Here is a 23,302-nt window from a genome sequence, read left to right as displayed (position 1 = left end):
TTGTATAATTATGCTTATGTTGTATTTGTTACATATCAACCCCCCCCCCCCAAAAAAAAGCAATAAAACTAAGAAATCAACAACACCATTGCAAAATATATTTTATTTGACGTAGTCACATGCGCCATCATGATGTCATCATAATGCTTTATAAAACATAAACATATAACTTTACATGTAAACAAAGCAAATGCTAGACTTAAAAAAAACATAACACGACTAGTCTAAATAATTTATATTGCTACTGATAGGAAAAGTATATTTTCCAAACAAACACTTCCTGCTGGAGTGATAAAACAAACCGCTTGTTTATTTAATTTTTTTTTTTTTTGCATTCAGTGATAGTTTTTTAAATGGAATTCAACAGTTATATAGTATATCAATTATGCGATTGTAAACGAATTAAACATTTCTATTCAGTTGCTTTTCCACACACACACACACACACACACACACACACACACACACACACAGAGGCGTCGTGCCCATTCGAAGTGAGGGGGCACGTGCCCCCTCAGATTTCTGAGCCAAGTGGATTTTAAATGCAGCTTCGAAACGAAAAAAAAATTGCAGAATAATATTTTTTATATATTTGATACAATCACAGCGGTGTGATTAGATCGTTCAGTGCACATCATCAGCTGCTAAATTCAAATCTGCGTTCGCTGGCTGGCGCTGAGCCAGAGACAGACGCGTTCGTACAACGCTTCATGATAACCAATCAGAAACTAATCTGTTGAGCTTATGGATGCAATGGCCAATCAGAGACGTCCAGAAGAGTCATCACTGAAACGCGGTGTTTTGTTCACTTGCTCGCTGACTGAATTATTTAGCGAATTCTCTCATCAGAAACAACAAAAAGTGCAGATGTGCGTACGAATGTAAGTAAGATATTCGTTTCATAATGTAAAGTGCTTCAGTGATTTTAATGGGAGTTTTTGAGAGTGCCTGAACTCTGGCTAGACTGAATGAAAATGTTTTTTGATAATGTAAATGTTCTTTACTCTCTGTAAAATGAAAGTGTTAAAATAAGTATCTTACAATATTGTTATTAAAATTTACATTAAATGCAAATTCAGTCGTATTAAAAATATTTTATGGCATGATATGGCACTTAAGTAAAAAGTCAGGTTTTTATGTGTAGTTAATAGATTACACTACATTTCCATATATTGATCAAATAGCAATCTATAAAGGTGCAAAACGCGTTTACCTACACATATTTGAGAAACGAGATATTTCCTGATATATTAAGCATGTTTGAAATTGTTTTGAATAAAAAGGAAAAAAATAAATAAAAAATAAGCCTATATCAGTTATACAGTGCTTTCGTAGAATGACTTATACCCCCGACCCCCCCCCCCCCCCCCCAAAAAAAAATGTGCCCCCTCAAAAATCATGAATGCATGACGCCCCTGCACACACACACACACACACACACACACACACACACACACATACGCACACACACACACACACACACACACACACACACACACACACACACACACACACACACACACACACACACACACACACACACACACACACACACACACACATTTAGATAATGTTTAAGTTTTTTCCCTCAAGCAGTTTAATCAAAGCTATTGTTTACAACATCAACAACATATCAGCAGTGAACACTAGAGGTCGTGTAGTTCTTCGAGGTTGTTCAAGTCTTGTATTTTTTTGTTATATTGTCTAAACTAAAATGTTAAATCTAAAGTATTACAGCCAACTGTAAAATTGAATGGAGTTCCTGTAAGTACTGTAAAAGGTATAGCAAAGATTCATTTAGATCACGATCAATTATGTGGATCATTACAGTGATTCTTTAGAAAACTGCTGTGTAATTCTGTCTATGAAGGACTCTGGTTCAAGTGAAGGTCAATCAATGCAACCGAATCTCCCACAGAATGACTCCCAGGACAGCTTCGGCACAACACAAGTGCAAAGAGGTTACAAGAGACAACTTATATGCTGACTGGGATATAAGGTTTGTGAATAAGGTGGCAAACACTATAAATGAATGAATGGCAATTATATAATTATTATAATTATATATATATATATATAATCATAACAACCAAATGCAAATGCTCATGTGGACATTTCTGCACACTTCCCCTTTGAAACGAAAACAAAGGTCTCATGGTGAGCTCATTGTTTTTATGCCAAAGCTGGCGTCTCCTTGGCAACAGGCTGTAAACTCAAAGCTGCTTCAGGCAAATGTGCAATGAAGACAAAGGACTGACCCTTAAAAGACAAGGACGCAAACACAGGAACTAATTTAACTTCATTTAACTCAAACATTTCAGTCCAGAGAAGTAACAAACTGCTTACACAGGTGAGTCTTGCTTGTTTAAACATAAGCAAAAGAAAATACTTTTCATTTCCTTATTTAGTAACTATTGTTTAACAAATATTTTATTTTTCTTGGAAAGTTCTATGCTGATATATGCATTATGAATAGTGATTATTAGTTTATAGGGGCTTGCTTTTCTTACGCAGTGAATGCATGGTCATTTAGTAATTTCTACTGTCTACTAATATTACATTTATTAGTAAATTATGCAGAAAGTTACTTAAGGGAAAATGTCCTAATCAATAACTTCAAAAGCAAACATTGACAATTTATTAAAGATATACAAATATCTTTAAAAAATACAGTACTGAGACTATGCATTTCCTTCATCATAAACACAACCACATGGGGGCAACAAAGCAGTTCTTGTGCATGCTGTGAATATTGAAGACGGCATTCATTACAGTTAGTGCATCAGAACAGCAGCTAATTTTCTGTGTTTGTGCATCTGCCAGAACTCTGGAGCATGAATAAACATGAAAGAAGCAGATTTGTGGAGCAGCTATTGAAGGACGAGCTTGAGGCTGTGGCTCTGGGACTGGAGCAGGGAGTCTACACCTGGGAAGAGATTGACCTGCCTCATGATTCATGGGGCTCCACTCCTCTTATCACTGCCTGCAGGATGGGTCTTACTAGGGTATGAGACAAATGGGTGATACGATCAAAACAAAGTGGAAACTATAGTTGACTTCTGTGTAGGAAAGCTAATGTAGTGTAATAGGGGTTTAATATATTGATTACAATAATGGGCATAATGTTTCACTTACTGTAGTAGCTACTTTCTACTGCTTCCTGCTTTCTTGATTGAATTGCTGCATTATGCATCAAACAACAGTTAGTTTTAAGAGTAATGATATAGAGTCCAATAGGGGCTTTGGATTGTTTTTTTTTTCTGTGTTTGTGTGTGTCTGTACTACAGGGAATCTTTTGTAGTCAATCTTCCTTCATGTTACAATGTTTCACCACTATGTGGCGACAACACTATCAAGTGCACTCATTCAATTCCATAATCCGATGAGTGTCCCACGAATAATTTCCCATGTCTGTAGCACTTCCAATACACTCAGTATCTGAATTTGGTAAAAATAAATTTTTTTTTAACTCATTTAAAATTCATTCAGTAGACTATAATAGTGGAGTAATGTAGGGAATAGTGAATTAAATTATAGGGGGCATCTTCTCTTGAGTCATTGAATCATTTACTCAATTGATCGGTTAAAAATGTCTGATTCATTCACAGCTTAATAGCACTTGCTCAGAAGTTGCAACATTATTTTGGAATTATTTTCGCTAGCAGAGCAAAAACATACAAACTAACAGCCAATACTGTCTAAAATGTAGATTACTCAGTATTAACTTAATGAATTGTTGAATAAAAGCAATATCACACTTGAAATCGTAATGTCAGAACTCACTTTGCTTAAATATCATAAACCTATCATTCACCTGGTTCATTAACATTGTAATAATTCGGATACATTGCTTTTGACATATTTTGAACACAGGTTATGCATTTCCTTCTGAAAGGAGGAGCCGATGCTACACTGTGTAACAATAGCAATCAGACAGCTCTTCATGTTAGTCAACCAGCACTCAAGGGAGAGCTGTTGACGGCTATGATCAGAGACGTACCCCATCAGAGGCAGCTCTCACTAGCAGCCTGGAGGGGAGACCTCTGCTGTCTACAGGACCTGATGGTGAGCAGCTCAGACTTCAACTTCCACTTGCACTTTGACTGTTAGTAATGCGATATCAACCATAGGTTCCCACGAAGCAGGGTAGACTCCATAGGGAGTTCTCTGATGGATCAGTATTGGCCACCTGTCATGTGAGAGTGAGATATTTTTACACTCACCTCAGGCAATGGCTGGAGTAATTACCACAAATAAAGCTTATGTTGTTTGTCTGTTACAGGTCCAGGCAGACTTGTTGGAGTTAAATAAACAGAACAGAGATGGACTGACCCCACTGATGCTGGCTGTAAGGGATGTGGATCTATTTGAAGGATTTGAGACACCATGGGAATATCAACCTGTGGAAGTGGTGAAGGAACTTATGTCTTTTCCAGTGTAAGGAAACAAAACATTTCAACTTAATCTGGTCAATCCCTTGTTGGCTTTTAATTGGAAATGCAAAATATAACAGTAAAATGGAACTTAAGATGAATGTTGGTCACAAATCCACCTCCTCTGATTTCCAGTGATAAGAAGATCCTTGATGGAAGAGGTCATACTGCTTTGTGGTACGCTTCTCATATCAAGAGCACCAAGAAAGAAAAACTCTTCCATATAATGGATTCTTCAATGCAAACAGGTAAAATACTATATATTCATTTTATTTTGCAATGTGGAAGTAAGCTGTTCTGTAAAAGTGCAGTAAATGGTAAATGTAATAAGGTGGATAAAACAATTATTTTATCTTCATAAACCATGGACTAGATGTACATTATGTATAATAATTTCATATTTTATATGTTGTCCAATCAGTGTTTTCACTGAAGTTAATTATCAAGCATGTGAATGCAATGGTACCAGCAGCAATACCCGTTATAACATCTAATTCTCAAAACACTGTTTATAGACTTTATACCACTGTTTAAACATTTTTATAAGACAAAACATTCATTTATTTGTAGTGCAATTCATTAGAAACCTGTTTATGTTTTTAATGCGATGACTTATTTTAGTATTTGTATTGTATTTTTGGAGAAACAATATTCACATGCCTGGACACATGTTATCGGCCAACGAGTCCTGTACTCCCCAGCTGCTCTCCTAAACGTGGCTGTTGCACAGCAGATTCAGATGGGATGAAGGTCAGGTGCTCTCACACTTCTTGCTCATTATATACAATGAATCTTGGCAGTGTGTCTTGCAGAAATCCGTTTGCACATACAAACATAACGACAGCATAAACAGAGTCAAATAATAAAAAAGGCTCAGTGGGATTGTAAATGCAAAGCCAATTAAATGTAGTGTATTTACTCTGAAATGTTTTGATTAAACCCTTCATGGCGTTTCATTTGGCTGCGTCTTGGTCACAGGCATCACAGCTGGCTAATGATAGTGTTATCTGACTCAATAGACCATCTCCAGATGGTCAGTAGTCAACAGGTGAATTAGTCATGTGTGATTCTGTGAAAGGTTATTGTAAGGGACGCCCAACCTCAAAACTTTTGTTTCTTGCTGTATACCAGCTGTGTCATTGATAACCTTTCCTTTACTGAACTTTATTTTTTGCAGAAGGATTTAGCTGAGATTATCATGGCACAAAAGGATCATGCAGATATCCACCAAGGTCAGTCAAACAACTAGACTTGTGCATTGTTAAACCTAGAAGACAGAATACAGTGTTAGTGGTACACCTGCAGGATCATTCAAGACAGCGACTCTCTGTGTCCACCGGGCTTTCAAAAGCTTTGGCAACCTTTTCCACCACCCTCAAACACACACACAAAGAGTAGTCTCAGACTCTCAGCCCGTCCCTCAGAGAATCCATGACAATATGAGGGGTGTGTCTGACTCTGCTTTTTGGGCTCCTCGGTTTCAAATGAGTCAGACGACACAAAAGTCATCCACAGAGAACCTCTGACTCTCACAGATAAGGATTATGCAAGACTCACAGGAACTGTAAAACATTTGGTTTCACTGAAGCTTGGGCTAATTTAGAGAGGACTGACTTTGTGAAAGGTACATTTTGTATATATATTTAGTTTACAAGCTGTGTCTGTATATATGCACAGTTCAAAGATTTGTGGTCTTTAAGATTTTTTAATGTTTTTGAAAGACAGTTTACAAATCAAAACGGTTTTCTTTTTTTTTAATGTAATTTATTCCTGATGACAAAGTTGAATTTTAAGTAGTCATTACTCCAAATTTTCTTTTTTAATAAATGTTGAAAAATATATATATTCTGGCATTAAAAAAAAAAAAAAAAAAAAAAAAAATATATATATATATATATATATATATCAATCATCTTATCTTATTCTCCTTCAGTAATATAGGTGTTATCAGTTTTTTTTTTTACATGACCATTTTTCATCTACCCTTTTCACCCAGAGTGTATTTGGCTGTGTGTCTGCAGATAACAGGATTTGCTTTGAGGGTTGGATGGAGCCAAAGATAGACATCAGCCAAGATGGCAGAGACGAGAGGAAGCAAAGCAGGTTAGCCAGCTGACTGCATACACACCCATTCATCGCTTCCTCATCAAATAAAAATTAGCAAGTAGATAAACAAGAGATCCAATCACAATTCAACAAATCACACTTAAACACCACCAACAGCAGCTGTGTAAACATAACATTCACAAACAGACCTCACAAACAATTTGCCTGCATGAAACCTCATGTCCATTCAGTGGCTCTCTCTCATTTCTACACAAAGACTGTACAGAGGAGTACAGTTACAGGATCGAGCCGTTGTCAGCATAATACTAGGGGTATTAGAGAGAAAGAGAGGAGAACTTGTCCAAAGAAGATTTAACTGCACTTACTGCAAATAAACATTCAGCATGTAGAAAAAGAGAAAAAAGAGCTCATTTTTAAATGCTTTGAAGAATGTGAACATGCTAATGTAAATTAATTTTCACTTAGTCGGACATCATCCTTGCCTAGCTTATGGAACAACAGAAAAGACTGGGGCAAAATAAGGTCCTTGCATCCATCAGTCAGTTTGACTTCTTCCTCAATACCTGTTCTTCCTGCTGCTCATGTCACTCAGCTCAGTAAGTCAGCACCAGTGCTAATGGACCCTCTTCTTGATGCAAGTGTGCTGCTGCAAGCACGGACTAACATTCATAATAGTAAGTATAGAAAGTTGTTTATTGTGAAAGAATTTGCTTTTATTTAAAAAATGACACTGATGAATAGATACATACAGAAATATGCACATACATGCATTTCCTGTAATGCAGTTTGACAGATTTCAGTGAATCAGCAAACACAGTCAGCCAAAAATGTAACTGGCTCCACTTGTTAAGGCTGTATCACATTGCACCGATAGATGCCAAAAGACATGTTTATCAAGTTTAGTCGAATCAATGTTTCCCCTGTCGGCATCTGTTGCTGTGGGTCGCAGAATGCCTAAACTCTACTGTAATCTGATGTTTCTCATCGCTGGTCTGCGTCTGCCAGTGTATTGTGAACTAGCCTTTAGTAAAACTGCATGCTATCTAGACTGGGTGTGCGAGGATGTACAAAAGTGTTTGTGGATTCACAACCACAATAACCATGTTCAGGGCTCTAGACTAACTTTTTGCATTGGTGCGCCTAACTTTTTTTCTTAGGTGCACCAGCACAAAAGTGAAGTGCATCCAAATTTTTGACCGCATCATATTTAACACCGCAGTTTTACAAGTTCACTTTTTTTTTATATATATCGCTGTCGATATGGGCAATATTGACTTGTAGCCTAAATGATTAATTAACAATCTGGAAAACAAAGTTCTTTATTTGAAGCACAATTCTACAAGAAAGGTAACAATGAAAAAGTGTTGGTGTTTAAAGTGCTTCACTGAGCTAAAATTTAAACTTAAAACATTGCAAGATAAATGAAATAAAAAGAAAATCTGAATTAAGTGTTTTAATTGCTTCTGACACTAGAGCCTTCTTGATCTTTGGCATTGGCTAAACCAGCTGGCCACACTCTCTCTAGCATCAAAATCTTCCAGACTTGGCCCCTCTACATGGATTGTTATCAGATCTTCCACAGTCTCTGAATAAAGGGATGCTCTAGTGTCTGATTTGAACAGCTAAACAGTCCCTAAACAGCTTATACTACTGTTTCAGCTATTAAAATAGTTTAGTTTTGTATGTTATAGTGAAGTGATTATATTTCGTTATGTTTTTTTTAAGTTAATTTTGAAAAACGTTTGGATTTTTACGTTTTTTTTTTTTTTAAGTAACGATCAAGCGGTGAGCCTGTATTTGATAAATTTAGCCTTCTCAAATCATCACGACTTGCCTAAAATAAAATCTATAGATATAAAACAGTTCAAACTTATAACAACGTTTAAACATTAGTCCCAGATAAATGTGCGCTGTATCCAATAGTTTCTGCCTAGACGCTTCAGGACATGGAGGCGACAGCATGATCACTTGCATTTTTTTCAGTGGATAAGCCGTCATTTTTGCTCTTAAAGGTAAAAGTAATACATCATTCGTAACTGCAAAGGGTCTACTTTTATTTGTGTGCACTCATAATAAATCAACAAAACGTTGCGCTTTTATAAAATAAAGAAAACAAACATGATGTGCTTTCTGCCATCTCGTCTTTAACAGTAGTAGAAAAATTAACTGAAACTCAATGAAAACATGCCTCACAGACATGATAAATATATCTATAGAAAGCTTTAAACGACTACTTAAAATAATATAAATCAAAAACAAAAACTCTTTAATTATAATCATAATCTGTAAAGATGCACTTCTCTCTAAAGGCGTGTCTAATGAGGAGATGACAAGTCAGGCTCGGCAACTTCATCTTTGCGACGCAGACTCAGAAAACACTAGTTTATTAGTAAATAATCAAATATCTCACTATTTGCCCCAGTACCTAGTCTCAGTGGTTTCCCAGTGCCAAAGCAATCAAGCATTAACTGCTCTTTCTGATGAGACTGTAAGAGTTTCCAAACATCTACAAGTAACATAAGAAGCAAGAAGGGAAGTAGTGCCAGTGTTGATCATATTTGTTATCTAGAGTCTGTTATTAGGTTAGTCTGTGATCAGGGATACATCTACTCATATTGCCAGGAGCTTGCATTTCAGTTAGAAAACTGAATGGATTATAAGAGAGTAAAGAACTCACCATTTTAGAGAACATAATCCTGACAGGGCTACATTTACCCCAGAAGCTTGCCTGTGGAGAGCTTCCACAGCTGTCTCCTCACCCGATCAGCTGTGTCTATGCATGTGGGAACTTAGGGTATTTTGTCATCAGAAGACCATGCATTAGAAGAGACCGTCACTAATACTTTGTAAAAATCCATTAGGGAGAGGATTACAGGATGCTCAAGGGGTAGTTTTCAAACAAACATATCTTGCCTTATGGTTGCTGTGTCACCAAAAGCGAGGACACATTCCCTTAGTTCAGGTCTCTGGAAGTAACTCAACTTTTAATTTTTAATATCTGTGTTCAACTGATTGTAATGACTGAAAAGCACTGTTGACAAGGTTGTCATATGAAAGGCATATAATAAAAGTTTTTAATTAACTACAGGACTTGGAGGTGTTAACACAGGGGATGATAATAGCAGACAAAAGGTGAGGAATTATTATTATATATATTTTTTTCTAATTTCAACAAATACAAAAACTCATGCCTTTAATACCATTTTGAATGTTGTGCTGGGATTTCCAGACAATACCTACTCTATGTTCAAAGTCACCTAAACATCTTGCTCCGCTGGATAATATATATAGGAATGGCTCTGCACGTTCAAGTCTTGAGCACCCACTGCTCTTAAAACAAAGTAGTATATTGCCCATCTCATCACAATCCAGGAGAAGACTGGAAAGGATCTCCAGGCCGTCTTCCAGAAGATCCAGAGGCACCAGAACTGGCAGTGAAGAGAGCAACTCCTGCAGCAGTAGTAGCCAAGAAGAGGATGAGACAGTGCCTCAAGATACACAAAAGATTCATGGGGGCTTAGATAAATCCCTTAATCTGGAACTAGGGACCTATTTGGATTTTCAGGAGTTCGTCAGTTCAGTAATACACAATAGTAGAAAAGATATAACTTCAGACAACAAGAAAGGCTATACATCTATCAAATCATTGACTGCCAGGGATGTCGAGGATGAAATAATATGCAAGTCTACTAAAACAACTGAAAACTCACGGGAATTTCTGAGGAAGTCCCCAAATATGGACTGCTGCTCTGTCTCTGAAGAGCCCCAAAGCATAATCAGACAAACACAACCTATAGACAGAGGATCCCATTTTATTTCAGGAGAGAAGCATCGCTCTACTGTGGATACTGATGTAGCAGAACACACTCCACATGAAAAGAACAAACCCGTTAAGATTATCAAAAGAAATGACAGTAAAGGCAAAACATCTATTCAGACAAATCAGTCATTCAATGTTCTGGCACACAGAAAACAAAGTTCTGTTAAAACCACAAGGAATAGGATAAATTCACCAATTCACTCAAAGGTGCAACTCCGAGAAAGTAAACCCACCAGCCTAGTTATTGCAGGAGAGTCTAACAGCAAATATTTGCCAAGAGCACCTTGTAAAAAAACTGCACATGAAGCCCCAACAGCAAGGGGGGTCTCTGAACCTTTTCAACACATGAAGTTGAGTGATGACAAGAAACTAAGCGGTAACAGCCAAAACCAACTTCTCAGAGATCTAAGAGGTGCAAAAGCATCCAAAAAGCCAGGAACAGGACCAGTACAGCGAACAAGGTCTGCTGTGGATTATGTCACTTACAACGACATGTTTCTGAAGATCAGTCAGGGAGATGAAGGTCCAGCAATCTACGAAATGTTTGCAACTCCAGTTTATGAAAATCTTAGAGTAGACAGTTCTGCAGAGAGAACCAGACAGGTCCATACAGCACTTCAAGTTAAAAGACAAACCAATGGAAAACTGAAGGGCCAAAAAACAGTGGAGGTTAACCGAAGGAAACAAGCTCAATCAGAAAGATCCAGTCGAGCTAAACACAGGCAACTCAAGCGGAGGGATACTGTTAACAAAGGAATAAGGAAAAACCCACCTTCTTCAGAGAATAAATGCCATGTCCTTTTAACTTCTGCTTGTGCAGCAGTCCAGCTGAATATATCCAAAATGCACATCGAGGGAGATGGAAGGGAATTATCAAGCGCAGAGAGACAACATACTTCCATACTATCAGTGATTGAGGAAGTACTTTCCAACACTGTATCCAAAACTCTCATAAAGGAAATAATACATCAAGAACAAACTCCAATTGATGCAGGTGCCAAAAGTGAACCTGAAATATTACACGAAACCAAATTGCCATCACAGCCTCTTATCAATACCTGGACAAGTGACGGAACAGTCTCACCAGTGTACCACAGCCTTCTAGATGAGGTTGGCGATGGACCTCTCACAGATGACTTGCTGAGGTCTTTGGCAGACGAGTTGATCTCACTCGAGAGAAGAGATTTTGAAACACTCAAGACTGAAAAGGAATATAGCACAGAGTTCAAACATAATGTGCCTTCGAGATTTAGAATGTTATTAAATGAGGTAACATTCTAACATATTCCACTTGTTCATCAACCAGCTCTGCTCCTAGATGGCACCTTTCCTGCAGAATTCAGACTACAACCCTGCTTTAACATGCTTACCTGTAATTTATGAAGTTATAACGGTAAAACTAACGCTGAATACCTTGATTAACTGCTTTAGATGTGTTTGACTGGGTTGGAGCTGAAATCTGCAGAATGGTAGCTCTTCAGGAACAGGGTTGGCTACCCCTGTGCTATTTTATGGGCCATTACATTGAGTTTCTGTTGTCCATCAGGGTTCATCCTCAGGTGAACTGCATTACACCAATGGATCTTGCTCAGATGATGCCATCACATGGACAAAAGGAGAGGTTCTGGGTAAAGGAGCTTATGGAACAGTAAGCATTTCAATGCAATAATTTTAAAGCACCCTTCTTAGCTTTAACGTAAAGTTCTCCAAGTATAATCCAATGTAAAGCTTTCACATTTTATTTTATATTACTATTCATAGGTGTATTGTGGGCTAACCAGTCAAGGTCAGCTGATTGCAGTAAAACAAGTGGCACTGGATGCTTCAACTTCAGAGATGGCAGAAAAAGAGTATGAACGCCTGGAGAGAGAAGTGGATCTTCTCAAGACCCTTCATCACACTAACATTGTTGGTTTCTTGGGCACAGCTCTCTGTGAGAATGCTGTTAGCATCTTCATGGAGTATGTTCCAGGGGGCTCCATCTCAAACATCTTGAGCCAGTTTGGACCCTTGCCAGAGAAGGTCTTTGTTCTATACACTCGACAAATTCTGGAAGGTGTTGCCTATCTTCATGCTAATAGGGTCATCCATAGAGATCTGAAGGGGAACAACATTATGCTTATGCCCAATGGAGTGGTCAAGCTAATCGACTTTGGTTGTGCTTGCCGTCTTAGCTGTCTTCAGACTTCAGCTGGAAGTAAGAGTGACCTTCTGAAGTCTGTGCATGGTACTCCATACTGGATGGCACCAGAGGTGATAAGTGAGACAGGTCATGGACGAAAATCAGACATCTGGAGCATTGGCTGCACCGTGTATGAAATGGCCACAGGAAAGCCACCCCTCGCTCACATGAACAAGATAGCAGCCCTCTTTTACATTGGGGCTCAAAAGGGCTTAATGCCATCTCTGACAGATGACTTCAGTACACATGCAAAAGGCTTTGTCAAGGCTTGCCTAACCAGGTAATTTTCTTTTACTCAGAAATTAAAGGTTTGCTCTGGATATTTTGTGCTAATGTTTTATTTTTAGTTCTTTGTATATTAGTAGTCTAATACTGTCTACACCGGATGCGACAAAGTGACCATTAAACATCAGTTAAACTTTGTTTTCAGTACATGATAAATAGAACAAGGCATCAGTTTACTGTGGGGGATTTGTCATGCCACATCCAGTGTCACTGATTATAAAGGGTTCTGTGGTCGTTTTTTGCACTGTGCTGCTCGGATCTGGTGTAGACATGGTGTAAGTTATCCACACATTATCCTTTTTCATATAACAGTGAAACAATTTTCCTCTTTGCAGAGATCCAAAGCAACGACCTTCAGCAGAGGAAATGTTAAGACATGCATTCATCTCTCATCACAGCCAAGGCTGCAGTAGGACAATGAACTGAAAACTTAATTCACCAAATCAAAAAGTGACTTTTAAAAACAATGATACAAAACAAACTGACATTGTGAGGCAACAATTTAACATGGAGAAAATGTTATTTATAATAGTGAAGATCTGGAAATAGTTATTTGACAGATGTGCCAATAAGTTCTTAATGCAATAAATGATCACATAAAGACTGAGGTTAGGGTAGTGGAAACCATGGAATTTATTATTAAATCTAAATAAAATTGGGAAAAGACAAAAAAAAAAAAAAAAAATGCCAGGGTTTGCACTTGCCTTATCTAACTGCAATTCAGCGATCCATAGTAAAATGATGATTTTACAATGCTGGCCTCATTTACCAATATCTTCACACTAAAAAGTATATATATAAAAAAAATAAAATAAAAAATGAAAACCATTCATCCGTATTCAGAAATAATGTTAAGGGCCTGTGAAAGCCCAGATCTCTTTGGGTCAGTACTGTGTTAATGAACTCAATCTCCTTTTGCTCACATATGTTTCTGGTCATTTATTAAAGGCTACTGCTTCAAGCCAAGAAATATATAAAATGCACTTCACAGCGAAGGTTATGTAAACTTCATAGAACTATACTTTTTGAGGCACAGCCTTTGGCATCCAGCTTAAGGTCATTTTGAAGTTCAAAAAAAGGTACAAATTGCATGGCCCTTGACAACATGCCAGGTAATTGGCAGGGTGTGGATTGCCTGCTAGTTTACCCTCTCCTGATAGCAACATGGAACACCAGTTCTAGAGCACATCACTGGAAGGCAGCGCTAGAATTGCCAATGTGATAAATTCTAACACTGAGTCACAAAAACCCCCCTACCCCAATATATATATATATATATATATATATATATATATATATATATTTTTTTTTACAAGCAGCTCCAAACCTGAGAAGTTATGGTACAGCTTTTAACATACGAGAATGTATGTACATTTTTCTTCACAATCAGTAAACAACTATCTCATCCCTTTCATTATTAACATGCTCACATAGAAGGTATCAGATGAGGGAAAAGTAAACAAATAAACATTCAAGGAACTATGGAACTTAAATCTTGATTCTGCATTCCTTCTACTTTTTTTTTATCAAACGAGAGAAGCCTCAGTCATTTTAGAGGGTGCTTTCAGTCTTATAAATTTTCTTGTGGCAAAAACTTTCATCACTCGTTATGCTTTTATCATGATAAGGTTTTTTTTTTCCTTTTACTATAATGGCCCTGACATTCATATACTGGCTCACATATTCATACAGACTGCTTGTGAGGGAATACTGAGGAAAGCAGCAGTTATTCAGAGATGGCGAAACTGATCCGAACTGCCAGAAGATCGGGAAGTATTTTTTATTTCCTTTCTCAATCTTCACATTCCTGTTTTTTCCTCTTCCTAATAATGAAATCTATGCTTGATTTTCTTTTATATTTTCTTTTCTTTCCTATCGTTCAAGAGTCCATTCCTTGGGCACTTAACAGCGACTCAAGCGTGTCAAAAGTATCTTTGCAGTCTGTGTGTTGGCCATTAGCTAGGCCGGCGCCCTCAGGGCCATGGCTCTCCACTGGTTTCCTGTCCAGTTTCACTAGGGTGCTGAGATGTCCGTAGCCCACCTGGTATGTGACAGGGGGAGGGGGAAGGGAAGGTTAAGAACAGAGCTGTGAGATGACACACACTGCTGAACAGAAGAACAATGAGAGGAACTACCTGCACTGCCTTTGGAGCTTTTGTTCTTTTTGGAGTGGTGATTGTGGCTGGCTTCAGGGTTAACTCTCTTGCGTGAGGAAGTGGAAGTTGAGCTTGTGTCATCGCCGCCAGAACCTACTGGGCTCCGAAGGGCCGAACCAGATGCGGGTGCCTCAAGGCTGCTCCTGCCGTTGCCACTATGTGTGTGTGAGTGGCTGTGTTTGTGATGGTGACGATGGGCTGAGTGGTCTCTGTGTTTCTCCTTGATCACAAGCGGGCTGGAATGTTTGCTCTTTGCAGCACCCTCATCTGAGGAGCTGTGCCGCTCAGAGGAGACCTTTATTTTCATTTTTAGCTCCTCCTTACTTGATCCCCCCTTCTCACTCTGGGAAGGTACCGGAAGACGCAGTTTTAAAGAGCTCCCTTTCTCGCGTTTGTCCTGGAGCTTGTCCTGCCCAGAGACAGGCAGCTTCATCTTCAGGGGCGAGGCAGTGGTGGCTCCTGCTCCCTGCTGCCCGTGAGACAGTTGGGGCAGGTGCTTGCGGTGATCTGTCTGAGCACCATAGACCTCCATCTCCACGTTCTGCTGCTCTTGCCTGCGTTTCAGCACAGCCAACTCAGCAGCGTGTTTCTCCCTGTACTTGTCAAGAGACATTTTCTGTGTGGGTGCTGCAGGTGGAGGATGGGCCGTGGCCTGGTGCTTCACCCCACCGCTGGCCTTGTGTTCGTGTTTGGCAGGGTTGAACTCTGCACTTTTATCAGGCCGGTGTGGATGCATAGAACTGTGTGGGGGAAGCTCTTTGACAGAATACTGGTCTGAGTGCACTTGGTCCTTAGGCCAGTCACTGGGGGCGGTATAAGTGTATGAGGTTCCTTGCATGTTGGCAATGGAATCAAGAGAAAGACTGCTGCTTGAGTTGCTTGGCAGGGTCACTGGGAAAGATGTTGAGGCTTTGGAGAATGCTGTATTTCTAGAAACTCCGGGAAGGGCATCCATCAAGGCCACGTCCTGGGTTAATGACGGTCCTGCTAAAGAGCCACTGTCTGAGGCTTGACCATCTGATTTGGGCTTCTTAGCAGCTTGTGTAGCCTAGAAATAAACAACAACAACAACAAATATGTGTTATCCAAATTAACCAATGTAAAGAAACCAAATTCTTTACTTATCTATTCTAATCACTTACCCTCCAGTTACGAATCCTCTGTAACCTGCTGGGTGTCTTCTCTAATATTTGCAGAAACTCATGGGTCAGTTCTACAACAAAATTTTAATTAATATAAATCATGGGTGACAAGCAAACAGCGCAAAATGAGTCTAACATTATAATTTACAGGAATGTCCATTTACCATCAAGCAGTTCAAGTGTAACTGAGCTGTCCACATACTCCCACCAGTGCTTGCCATCGGTGGAAACAGGGATCTCCCAGTTGGACCACTTGCAGGCCAGGTGAATGCAGACGCAGGCGATGACTGTGGGCTTGTACTGCAAGCAGAAGGTGGTGAGGTGCAGACTGCAAGAGCAGGACATTATGGAGGAAGAAAAGAGACAAAAAAGAAAGAGCACAAAATGATCAGTCACTAAGCAGATAGAAGGCACTTTTGAACATCTAGAGCAGTGCTTCCCAAACCTGTCCTGGAGGACCACCCCTGCCTTGCACATTTTGTATATCACCCTAATCAGACACACCCAATTTAGTTTTTGCAGTCTCTACTAATGAGTGGAATCAGTGTGTTAGATAAGGGAGACATACAAAAAGTGCAGGGCAGGGGGGGCTCCAGGACAGGTTTTGGAAACACTCATCTAGAGAATGCTATTATGGAAGCACTGAAGCCACTAATATATTTCCCAGTTGTGAGTAACATAATTCAAAAATGTACCTGCACAGTTCAGAAACTACTTTATTTAGCACCATGCAATTTATTAACATTTTGCAATTCAGACATTACAAAAAAAGTTTATTTTCCTTAAAAAAAATTTACAGTTCATGCTCAGTAGTTTACATTGGGTACAAGCTAAAGGGCAAAAGCCAACAAGAGAAGGGAAGCACCAATCAATATTTTTATTAACCTTAAAAGCAGGATAACTAAAATTATCCATGTAAAGATACACAGATTGGCATAAGAGGAAATTGTCTATAAGGCCTGATGCCGGAGTGCAATCAGCCAATTCTGATCAGCAGCTGATTACATCATCCCTACATTTTAAAGGGGTCATATGATGCGATATCATGTTTTCCTTTCCCTTTGGAGTGTTACAAGCTGTTTATGCATAGATAAAATCCCTAAAGTTGCAAAGACTTAAGTCTCTAAACCAAAGAGATATTGTTTAAAAAAAGTTAAGACCCATTCACAGCCTCCTAAAACACCTCATTTAAACACGCCTCCACATGTCTACGTCACTTTGTGGGAAGATTTGCATAACACCACCCAAATGTTCACACAAAGAAAAAAGGCATACATTTTATTCTCGTGGTTGCCGCCGCCGCCATGTTGTGGAGACACTGTGTGTTTCATTGTGAAAGTGAAGCTACTTTGTTTGGTCTTCCAAAAGAGGACACAACTACAAATTAGTGGTTAAGTTGTATTTGCAACACTGTTCCAGAACGGCTCAAACCAAATATTCAGATGTGTGCAGCGCATTTTATAGAGGACGAGGACTGTTTTCTGAACCAGTAGCCTACAATGGCAGTGTTTTGACAAATAATACTGACTCACAGCCTGTAAGTACGTTTTCATATTTAAAGGATATGCCTCTGCTGATTCAAACACGAGTTTTGAGCAGTTTAGGGTAGCGCTTGTTTGTCATTTCTGAGATCACAAATGTAGGCATAGTTTTGTGTTTACGTGGCATGATGCAATGCATAAAAAGACAGTATAACTCATTAATTATGTAATCATTAATTATGTACCCACTTGTTATAACAAATGCCTCGTTTAGATTGGGTTTTATTGGATTTGTCTCGTAGCACTGGGACACACGGCATCACAGTATGGTAAGGGACGTAACATTTCTGTCACATGCTTAAGGTATTCGGCCAATCACAACGTACTGCATAGCTGGACAATTAGCATTCACCTCGCTTTTTCAGAATGATGAGATTTGTACAAATCAATGCGTTTCAGAAAGGTGGGGCATAGAGAAGAAAAAATGTACAGTATGTATAAAATAATGATAATAATTTATCTTTAACCGCATAAACACATTCCATTTCACCAAATACAAATAATTTTAATATAATTTAAATTTTTAGCAACGTCATATGACCCCTTTAAATTTAGAATAGCAGTAGAAAGCATAAAAACATTCTATAAAATGAGATTTACTTTGTGAAAAAAAAAATCTGTGCAAGCAAAAAAGAAAAAGAAAAAAAGGTTTGTTACTCATAATCAAGGATAAATTTGATACTATTGACATATTACTGTACATTCAATAACAGCCATAAAAGCCTGCAGTCAGCAATCATATGGAACTATAAAGCAAACAAGCATATGGTTACCATCCATATTTACCACATAAGAATTGCAGCCCACATAATAAAAACAAAGCAGGGCTGACTGTTTGGCCTCATCAAGTGCTTGTTCTTTAATCTTTGTAAACTTGTCTACATCTTAAAAAAAACAATGTTACTATTTTAAAGTATGTGAAAGGTAGTTACTTGTTCTACTAGGGGGGAAAAGGGAATGCATAAGAACTACATAATTAGTCCCTGAAGAAATATGCTAACAATCTTACATTGAACATAGTAGTGTTGTACTGACATTTGAGACAAATAGCATTAAACTAAAGCCTCAGTCAAAGCTGGATGGTAACCCTGTGCTACAGAACAGAATCAATGTTTGGACATGGGGTAAGAGGAGCCTATAAATCCTAATGCAACAAAGACAAACAAATAATAACTGCAACATTCATAAGCTGCATTAGCAATAGGCGATCAGGATCTAAAAGAAAAGCAGCCTCTACTTAATAAAAAAAAAAAAACCTTGATGGCCATATAATATGCAGACCATGTGTTGAGCATATGCCGCTCTAGTCCCATGTTCAGACATCGTATACAATGCTGAAGTATCCCTATTCAAACAAGGGGGCAAACACTAATGACAGCTAACCTGATTTAAAAATAACTACACAATGAGGGACAAACACAAACAACAAAAAAAATCTTCTATTTGATTAATGACGACTACACCCTTTAAGGACCTTTTGTAACACACCTGATACAATTTTTCAAGATTATAATTGGTATAAAAATACATAGCCAATAAAACAGCTATTTCAATTAAAAAAAAAAGAAAACTAAACAGGTCCTTAATGGGTTAATTTGCAATAAACCAGGTACATCACAACGGAACCACAACAAATGTCTATCTCAAAAACAATTCAGGCATTAAAAAAAAAAAAAGTACTTCTAAATAGTCTGAATACGAAATACTAAAACAAAGGTTCAATTATCACTTTGAGAATAACAAAATCATAGGAAAAAACAAAGGGGTCTGGGTACTTACCGTGAGGACTTCTATGTAATGTTTACATCTGTGTAATCTTTAGCTGCTATTCAGGCTACCAAAGCGTCTTTTTTAGACAAATGCACTTCTGTAACCGAGCAAACGTGAGGTTCAAGAGCACCACTACACTTCACATTGTGCATTCAACCCCTCTGTGCCAACAATGATCCCCCTGTACAATACACCGCACTGCAACCGGGGCCGGTGCCACCGAACCCCCTCCCCACCCTGCTCTGAGGGCAAGTTTTAGAGAGGGGGGGCGTCCCAGTAGCCACCGGTGCAAGGAGGGCGTTGGACACTGGTAGGGTAACCTGCAGTAAAGGAAGCTATAGTGTGCAGTCACAGTGCAACAAATGAGGTTCTGGATAACAACCTGTTGGTAGCCATGAAATAGGAAGTCTGTGCCAGATCCTTGCTTGCTGTGAAAGTAAACAGAGAGGGAGAGAGAATGGCAAAAGAATGAGAGTAAGTCAAACTATACACGCAAGTAAGAATGAGACACATTTACCCTCAATACAGTGAGGTTTACCTCTCCCTGAACTGCATGCTTAGCCATAATTCAAAAGCCAATAGTTTGATTCAAATATTAAGCACTGTTTTATATCTAAAGTTGGTTGCAGAGAGCATATGAAGGAAAATCTATACCTCGCACTAGCTGGGAACATTTCACTACATCAGTGTGTGGATGTTCAATTGTTATTTCAAAGCCTGCAATATAAAGCACATGAATTTCATTCAAAGCTGAATCACACTGCTATCAACACCTGTGGATCATGAAAGATAACCAGGCATTAGTTACACCAATTTGGTTTCTTGCAATAAAACATTCAAAATCATGATTTAGTGATGATACAACTTTGCCAGGCAAATACTTTTTTTTTTTTCTCCAAAAGTGACCCACTGTCAGCAAGTCTTCTATGTCCACTCTAATATTCAGTTGAGAGAAACCTCCTTTCATAGACTTACCTAAAGTCTGCAGCACTATGGTTTCAAGTATCACCAGCTCTTGAGCTTGCTGGAGGTATGCCTGAAGTTCAATAGACAATCATTACATGAGGCTTGTAATGTGTCTTTCTGTATCTTCAACCCATAAACTGAATTCTCTGCACTCTTCCAATTACAGGCAACATTAGTTGTTTGCGACACAATTATTTTCTATTTTGTCTTTTTCAAGACAATTTTTCTCATTCAAGAGAGATTTCTGTCCCAGCACTGACATGCTGGATGTCTAATGTCAGTGTCTCACTAGTCTATTTTCACTTGTAAGCCTCATTTACAGTGTTGCTTGGAAATCGAAGGGAGTCAAGGGTTCTGTGAGATTCACATGAACGGGAAAGAAATAGCAGAGGCATTTATATAATCTGTCTCCCCTCTGTCATTCTTAGAGGAATAGTTTGCTCAAAAATTAAAACTCCATTATTTACTCATCCACATGTTGTTCCAGAGCCATATGAGATTAGTTTTTCTTCAGAACAAATGTAAATAGATATTTCTGGATTTCTTGAAATGGATCTCTGTCCCTCGAGTGAAAGTTAATTCATTCAAAACTTTCAAATATGGTCAGGGGAACTTGCATGACACACAAGATCAAACCTCATTCATTGGTAGATCATGCATGTTTGAGCTTCCTTTAACCGATTAACGCTTATATGTGCACAACATCTAAAATGTAATTTATTCACATTTATATGATCATATCAGAGACTTGGGTTTAATCATTTGATTCATATGGATTTATGCTCACTCTATCTACTTTTTGAAGTATCAAAGTTTTAGGTGAATACTTGAAATAGAGGCAAAAAAAAATCTGTCATGTTTCATAAAAATATCTTCATTTGTGTTTTGAACGAACAAAAATCTTATGGGTTTGGAACAAGAGGTTGAGTTAATGATGACATTTTATTTTTTTGGGATGAAATAAACTTGCAATCACTGTGTGTGACAGACGTGAGGACAAGATTTTTAAAAACGGTTAAAACTCTAATCAAAGTCAAGTTGTTTGGAGTTGACTAGTGAGACAACTGAATCTGTAGCGACAGGAGCTAAACACTTTTATGGATGCAAGTGTAGCTGAAATTATCCAGTGTGATGAAAAGGTTGAGGAAATTGAAGAAGAAATAACAAAACAATAATAATACTTAGGACTTACATTACTCTTTGTATCCAGTGGAGGTTCTTGGGGGTTTAAACACGCATGCGCTACTTTAATGACATGTTCGAGTTTCCGTGGTTGCTCTTCAACTTTTGCAGCCAGAAATAATGTGGTTGGGGAGATGGTCTGGAGAGGAAAGGAAAAAAATATCATGGTCATGTCAAAAGATGTAAGCATACTTTAAAAAGTTATTTAGCTTAAAATGAAAATGCTGTCATCATTCACTCTTCATTCAAGACTTTCATTCTTCTTCAAAACACAAATTAAGATACTTTTATTGTAGCCTGAAAGATTTCTTAAAGTTCATAAAATGATTATTAAAAACTAGCCTATTTGTGTAGTTTAGTCTTTTGAAGAGACACAATTGCTTTAAATAAACAGATTTCATTTAGGCTGTTATTCACATGGAACCAATGAATTTTGTTCTCAGGTTTATTGCGGTGGTTAACAGAGTCCTATAACGTATCTATTTCACTTTCGTTTTGGAAACCGCATTAACAGTTGCACTGAAAGACCGACCATTCTCACACTCCAGGGGAAGCACAGGTCCATGAATATTCATATGGTTGAGAAGGGTATACGTAGTAGATGCAAGCAGTGTGGATGGAAACACTTACATTTCTGTGGAATTTGGTGAAAGAGTGGTACATATAAAATCTGTGCATGTAAACAATGGCAGTATTTATTGTGAGTTGAGAACTGATGTTAAGGGTTAAGGAAAACGTAGGGTTACGTAACTTCAGCCATTAACTGACTGAACGTATTACGTATCCGTACGTATTACGAACACTTTACGTATTCGCATTTCGTACCGATACAAGTTGCCAGAAATACCAATACTAATATTTTTAAACAAACGTCAAAATGTTTACATAAATCATACCTTGACATGGTTTAGTAGTGCAGAGCGGCTTTAATATTTACGGTAACCGGCCTGCTCGCGTGCCCCTGACATCACAAATGCGCGTGAGCTGCGTGCTCTCACACGCCTGAGCTACTTGAACATAAACAACATAAATTCAAGGTACAACTAGCTCATTATTATGCTACATATAGATGATATGTACATATACAAATCGTACTTTAAACACTTGTACAACATTAACATTAATCAGCAAGCGCCTGTCCTAGACTAAATGCGCGCTGCTACCTTAAGGGTGTTTAATTGACAACCTCAAATAATTTCAGTCGCGTTCAGTTATTACAGATATTCGTGGTAAGTTACAAAAAAAAAAAAAAAAGATAGATATAATCGATGTGAAGGCAACACAACCAGTCACTGCGAGAGACAGAAACGGGCCTGATGCTGTTGATCAGCGCGTCTAAAGGATACACATTTAGTCTCTGGCCCATGTCCTGAATAAGATTTGCGGCTTGCTGTCGATACGACAGCTCTCTGTCCGGCTCCATTCCGCAGCGGCGGGACGGGGTGTTTTCGAGCTGTTCCCGGGTAAAAAACCATTTGGACGATGAACCCCGGCACGCCGCCATTACCGTCCAGCAGACGAACAGAGAACGACGGTCACGTATTTTCACATACGTCACGTACACGCGACGTCCAGTCTCTGACGTACGTCTCACAAGTTTCTGCTGGGAACTGTAGTTTACTTTCTTCTTCTTTTGAGGTTTTATGGTGGTTGGCAAACCAGCTTTTGGTGCATATTCTGCCACCTAGTGGGATGGAGTGTGAGGCAACGATATCAAGGGAAATGCTAATAATAATAATAATAATAATAATAAGTAAA

The 23,302-nt window shown here is 38.5% G+C and overlaps 3 protein-coding genes across 5 annotated transcripts; 2 read left to right on the top strand and 1 right to left on the bottom strand.

The window, feature by feature from the left end:
• The first annotated feature begins 1,879 nt into the window (after positions 1–1,879).
• LOC132094720 (uncharacterized) lies at positions 1,880–4,840 on the top strand. Its single transcript, XM_059499376.1, has 6 exons — positions 1,880–1,999; positions 2,184–2,350; positions 2,824–3,005; positions 3,874–4,065; positions 4,283–4,437; positions 4,569–4,840. Exons 3-6 carry the CDS (start codon positions 2,835–2,837, stop codon positions 4,792–4,794), a joined length of 744 nt encoding a protein of 247 aa, XP_059355359.1. The 5' UTR covers positions 1,880–1,999; positions 2,184–2,350; positions 2,824–2,834; the 3' UTR covers positions 4,795–4,840.
• Positions 4,841–5,075: 235 nt separating this feature from the next.
• map3k19 (mitogen-activated protein kinase kinase kinase 19) lies at positions 5,076–13,255 on the top strand. 3 transcript variants are annotated; one of them, XM_059500013.1, is made up of 9 exons: positions 5,076–5,183; positions 5,611–5,665; positions 6,455–6,536; positions 6,987–7,174; positions 9,589–9,632; positions 9,730–11,589; positions 11,867–11,968; positions 12,082–12,782; positions 13,123–13,255. In XM_059500013.1, the coding sequence occupies exons 1-9, from the start codon at positions 5,178–5,180 to the stop codon at positions 13,211–13,213; spliced, it is 3,129 nt and encodes a 1,042-aa protein (XP_059355996.1). In that variant the 5' UTR covers positions 5,076–5,177; the 3' UTR covers positions 13,214–13,255. The 3 variants fall into 3 exon arrangements, with proteins under 3 accessions (XP_059355996.1, XP_059355995.1, XP_059355997.1); XM_059500012.1 differs by having other exon boundaries at positions 6,966–7,174; XM_059500014.1 differs by lacking the exons at positions 5,076–5,183; positions 5,611–5,665 and adding an exon at positions 5,756–6,057 and having other exon boundaries at positions 6,966–7,174.
• Positions 13,256–13,396: 141 nt separating this feature from the next.
• On the bottom strand, positions 13,397–23,102 carry ccnt2a (cyclin T2a). The gene is given in 10 exon segments (XM_059500011.1): positions 13,397–14,854; positions 14,857–15,991; positions 16,086–16,156; positions 16,250–16,413; positions 19,779–19,824; positions 20,051–20,113; positions 20,372–20,432; positions 21,555–21,683; positions 22,175–22,256; positions 22,891–23,102. Coding segments are annotated over 10 exon segments (2,097 nt in total). The 5' UTR covers positions 23,049–23,102; the 3' UTR covers positions 13,397–14,666.
• Between the last annotated feature and the right edge of the window lie 200 nt (positions 23,103–23,302).

This window comes from Carassius carassius, chromosome 19, assembly GCF_963082965.1.
Source record: "Carassius carassius chromosome 19, fCarCar2.1, whole genome shotgun sequence".
NCBI lineage: Eukaryota > Metazoa > Chordata > Actinopteri > Cypriniformes > Cyprinidae > Carassius > Carassius carassius.
Note: the sequence above shows the minus strand (reverse complement) of the source record. Positions and strands in the feature narration are given on the sequence as shown.

Coding starts and splice junctions, on each gene's coding strand:
- map3k19 (XM_059500012.1), top strand. Junction 7,175..9,588: donor ACGGACTAACATTCATAATA/GTAAGTATAGAA, acceptor AATTAACTACAG/GACTTGGAGGTGTTAACACA. Junction 11,590..11,866: donor TTAGAATGTTATTAAATGAG/GTAACATTCTAA, acceptor GTTGTCCATCAG/GGTTCATCCTCAGGTGAACT.
- LOC132094720 (XM_059499376.1), top strand. CDS start 2,835: ATGAATAAACATGAAAGAAGCAGATTTGTGGAGCAGCTATTGAAGGAC. Junction 3,006..3,873: donor GCAGGATGGGTCTTACTAGG/GTATGAGACAAA, acceptor TTTTGAACACAG/GTTATGCATTTCCTTCTGAA. Junction 4,066..4,282: donor GCTGTCTACAGGACCTGATG/GTGAGCAGCTCA, acceptor TGTCTGTTACAG/GTCCAGGCAGACTTGTTGGA.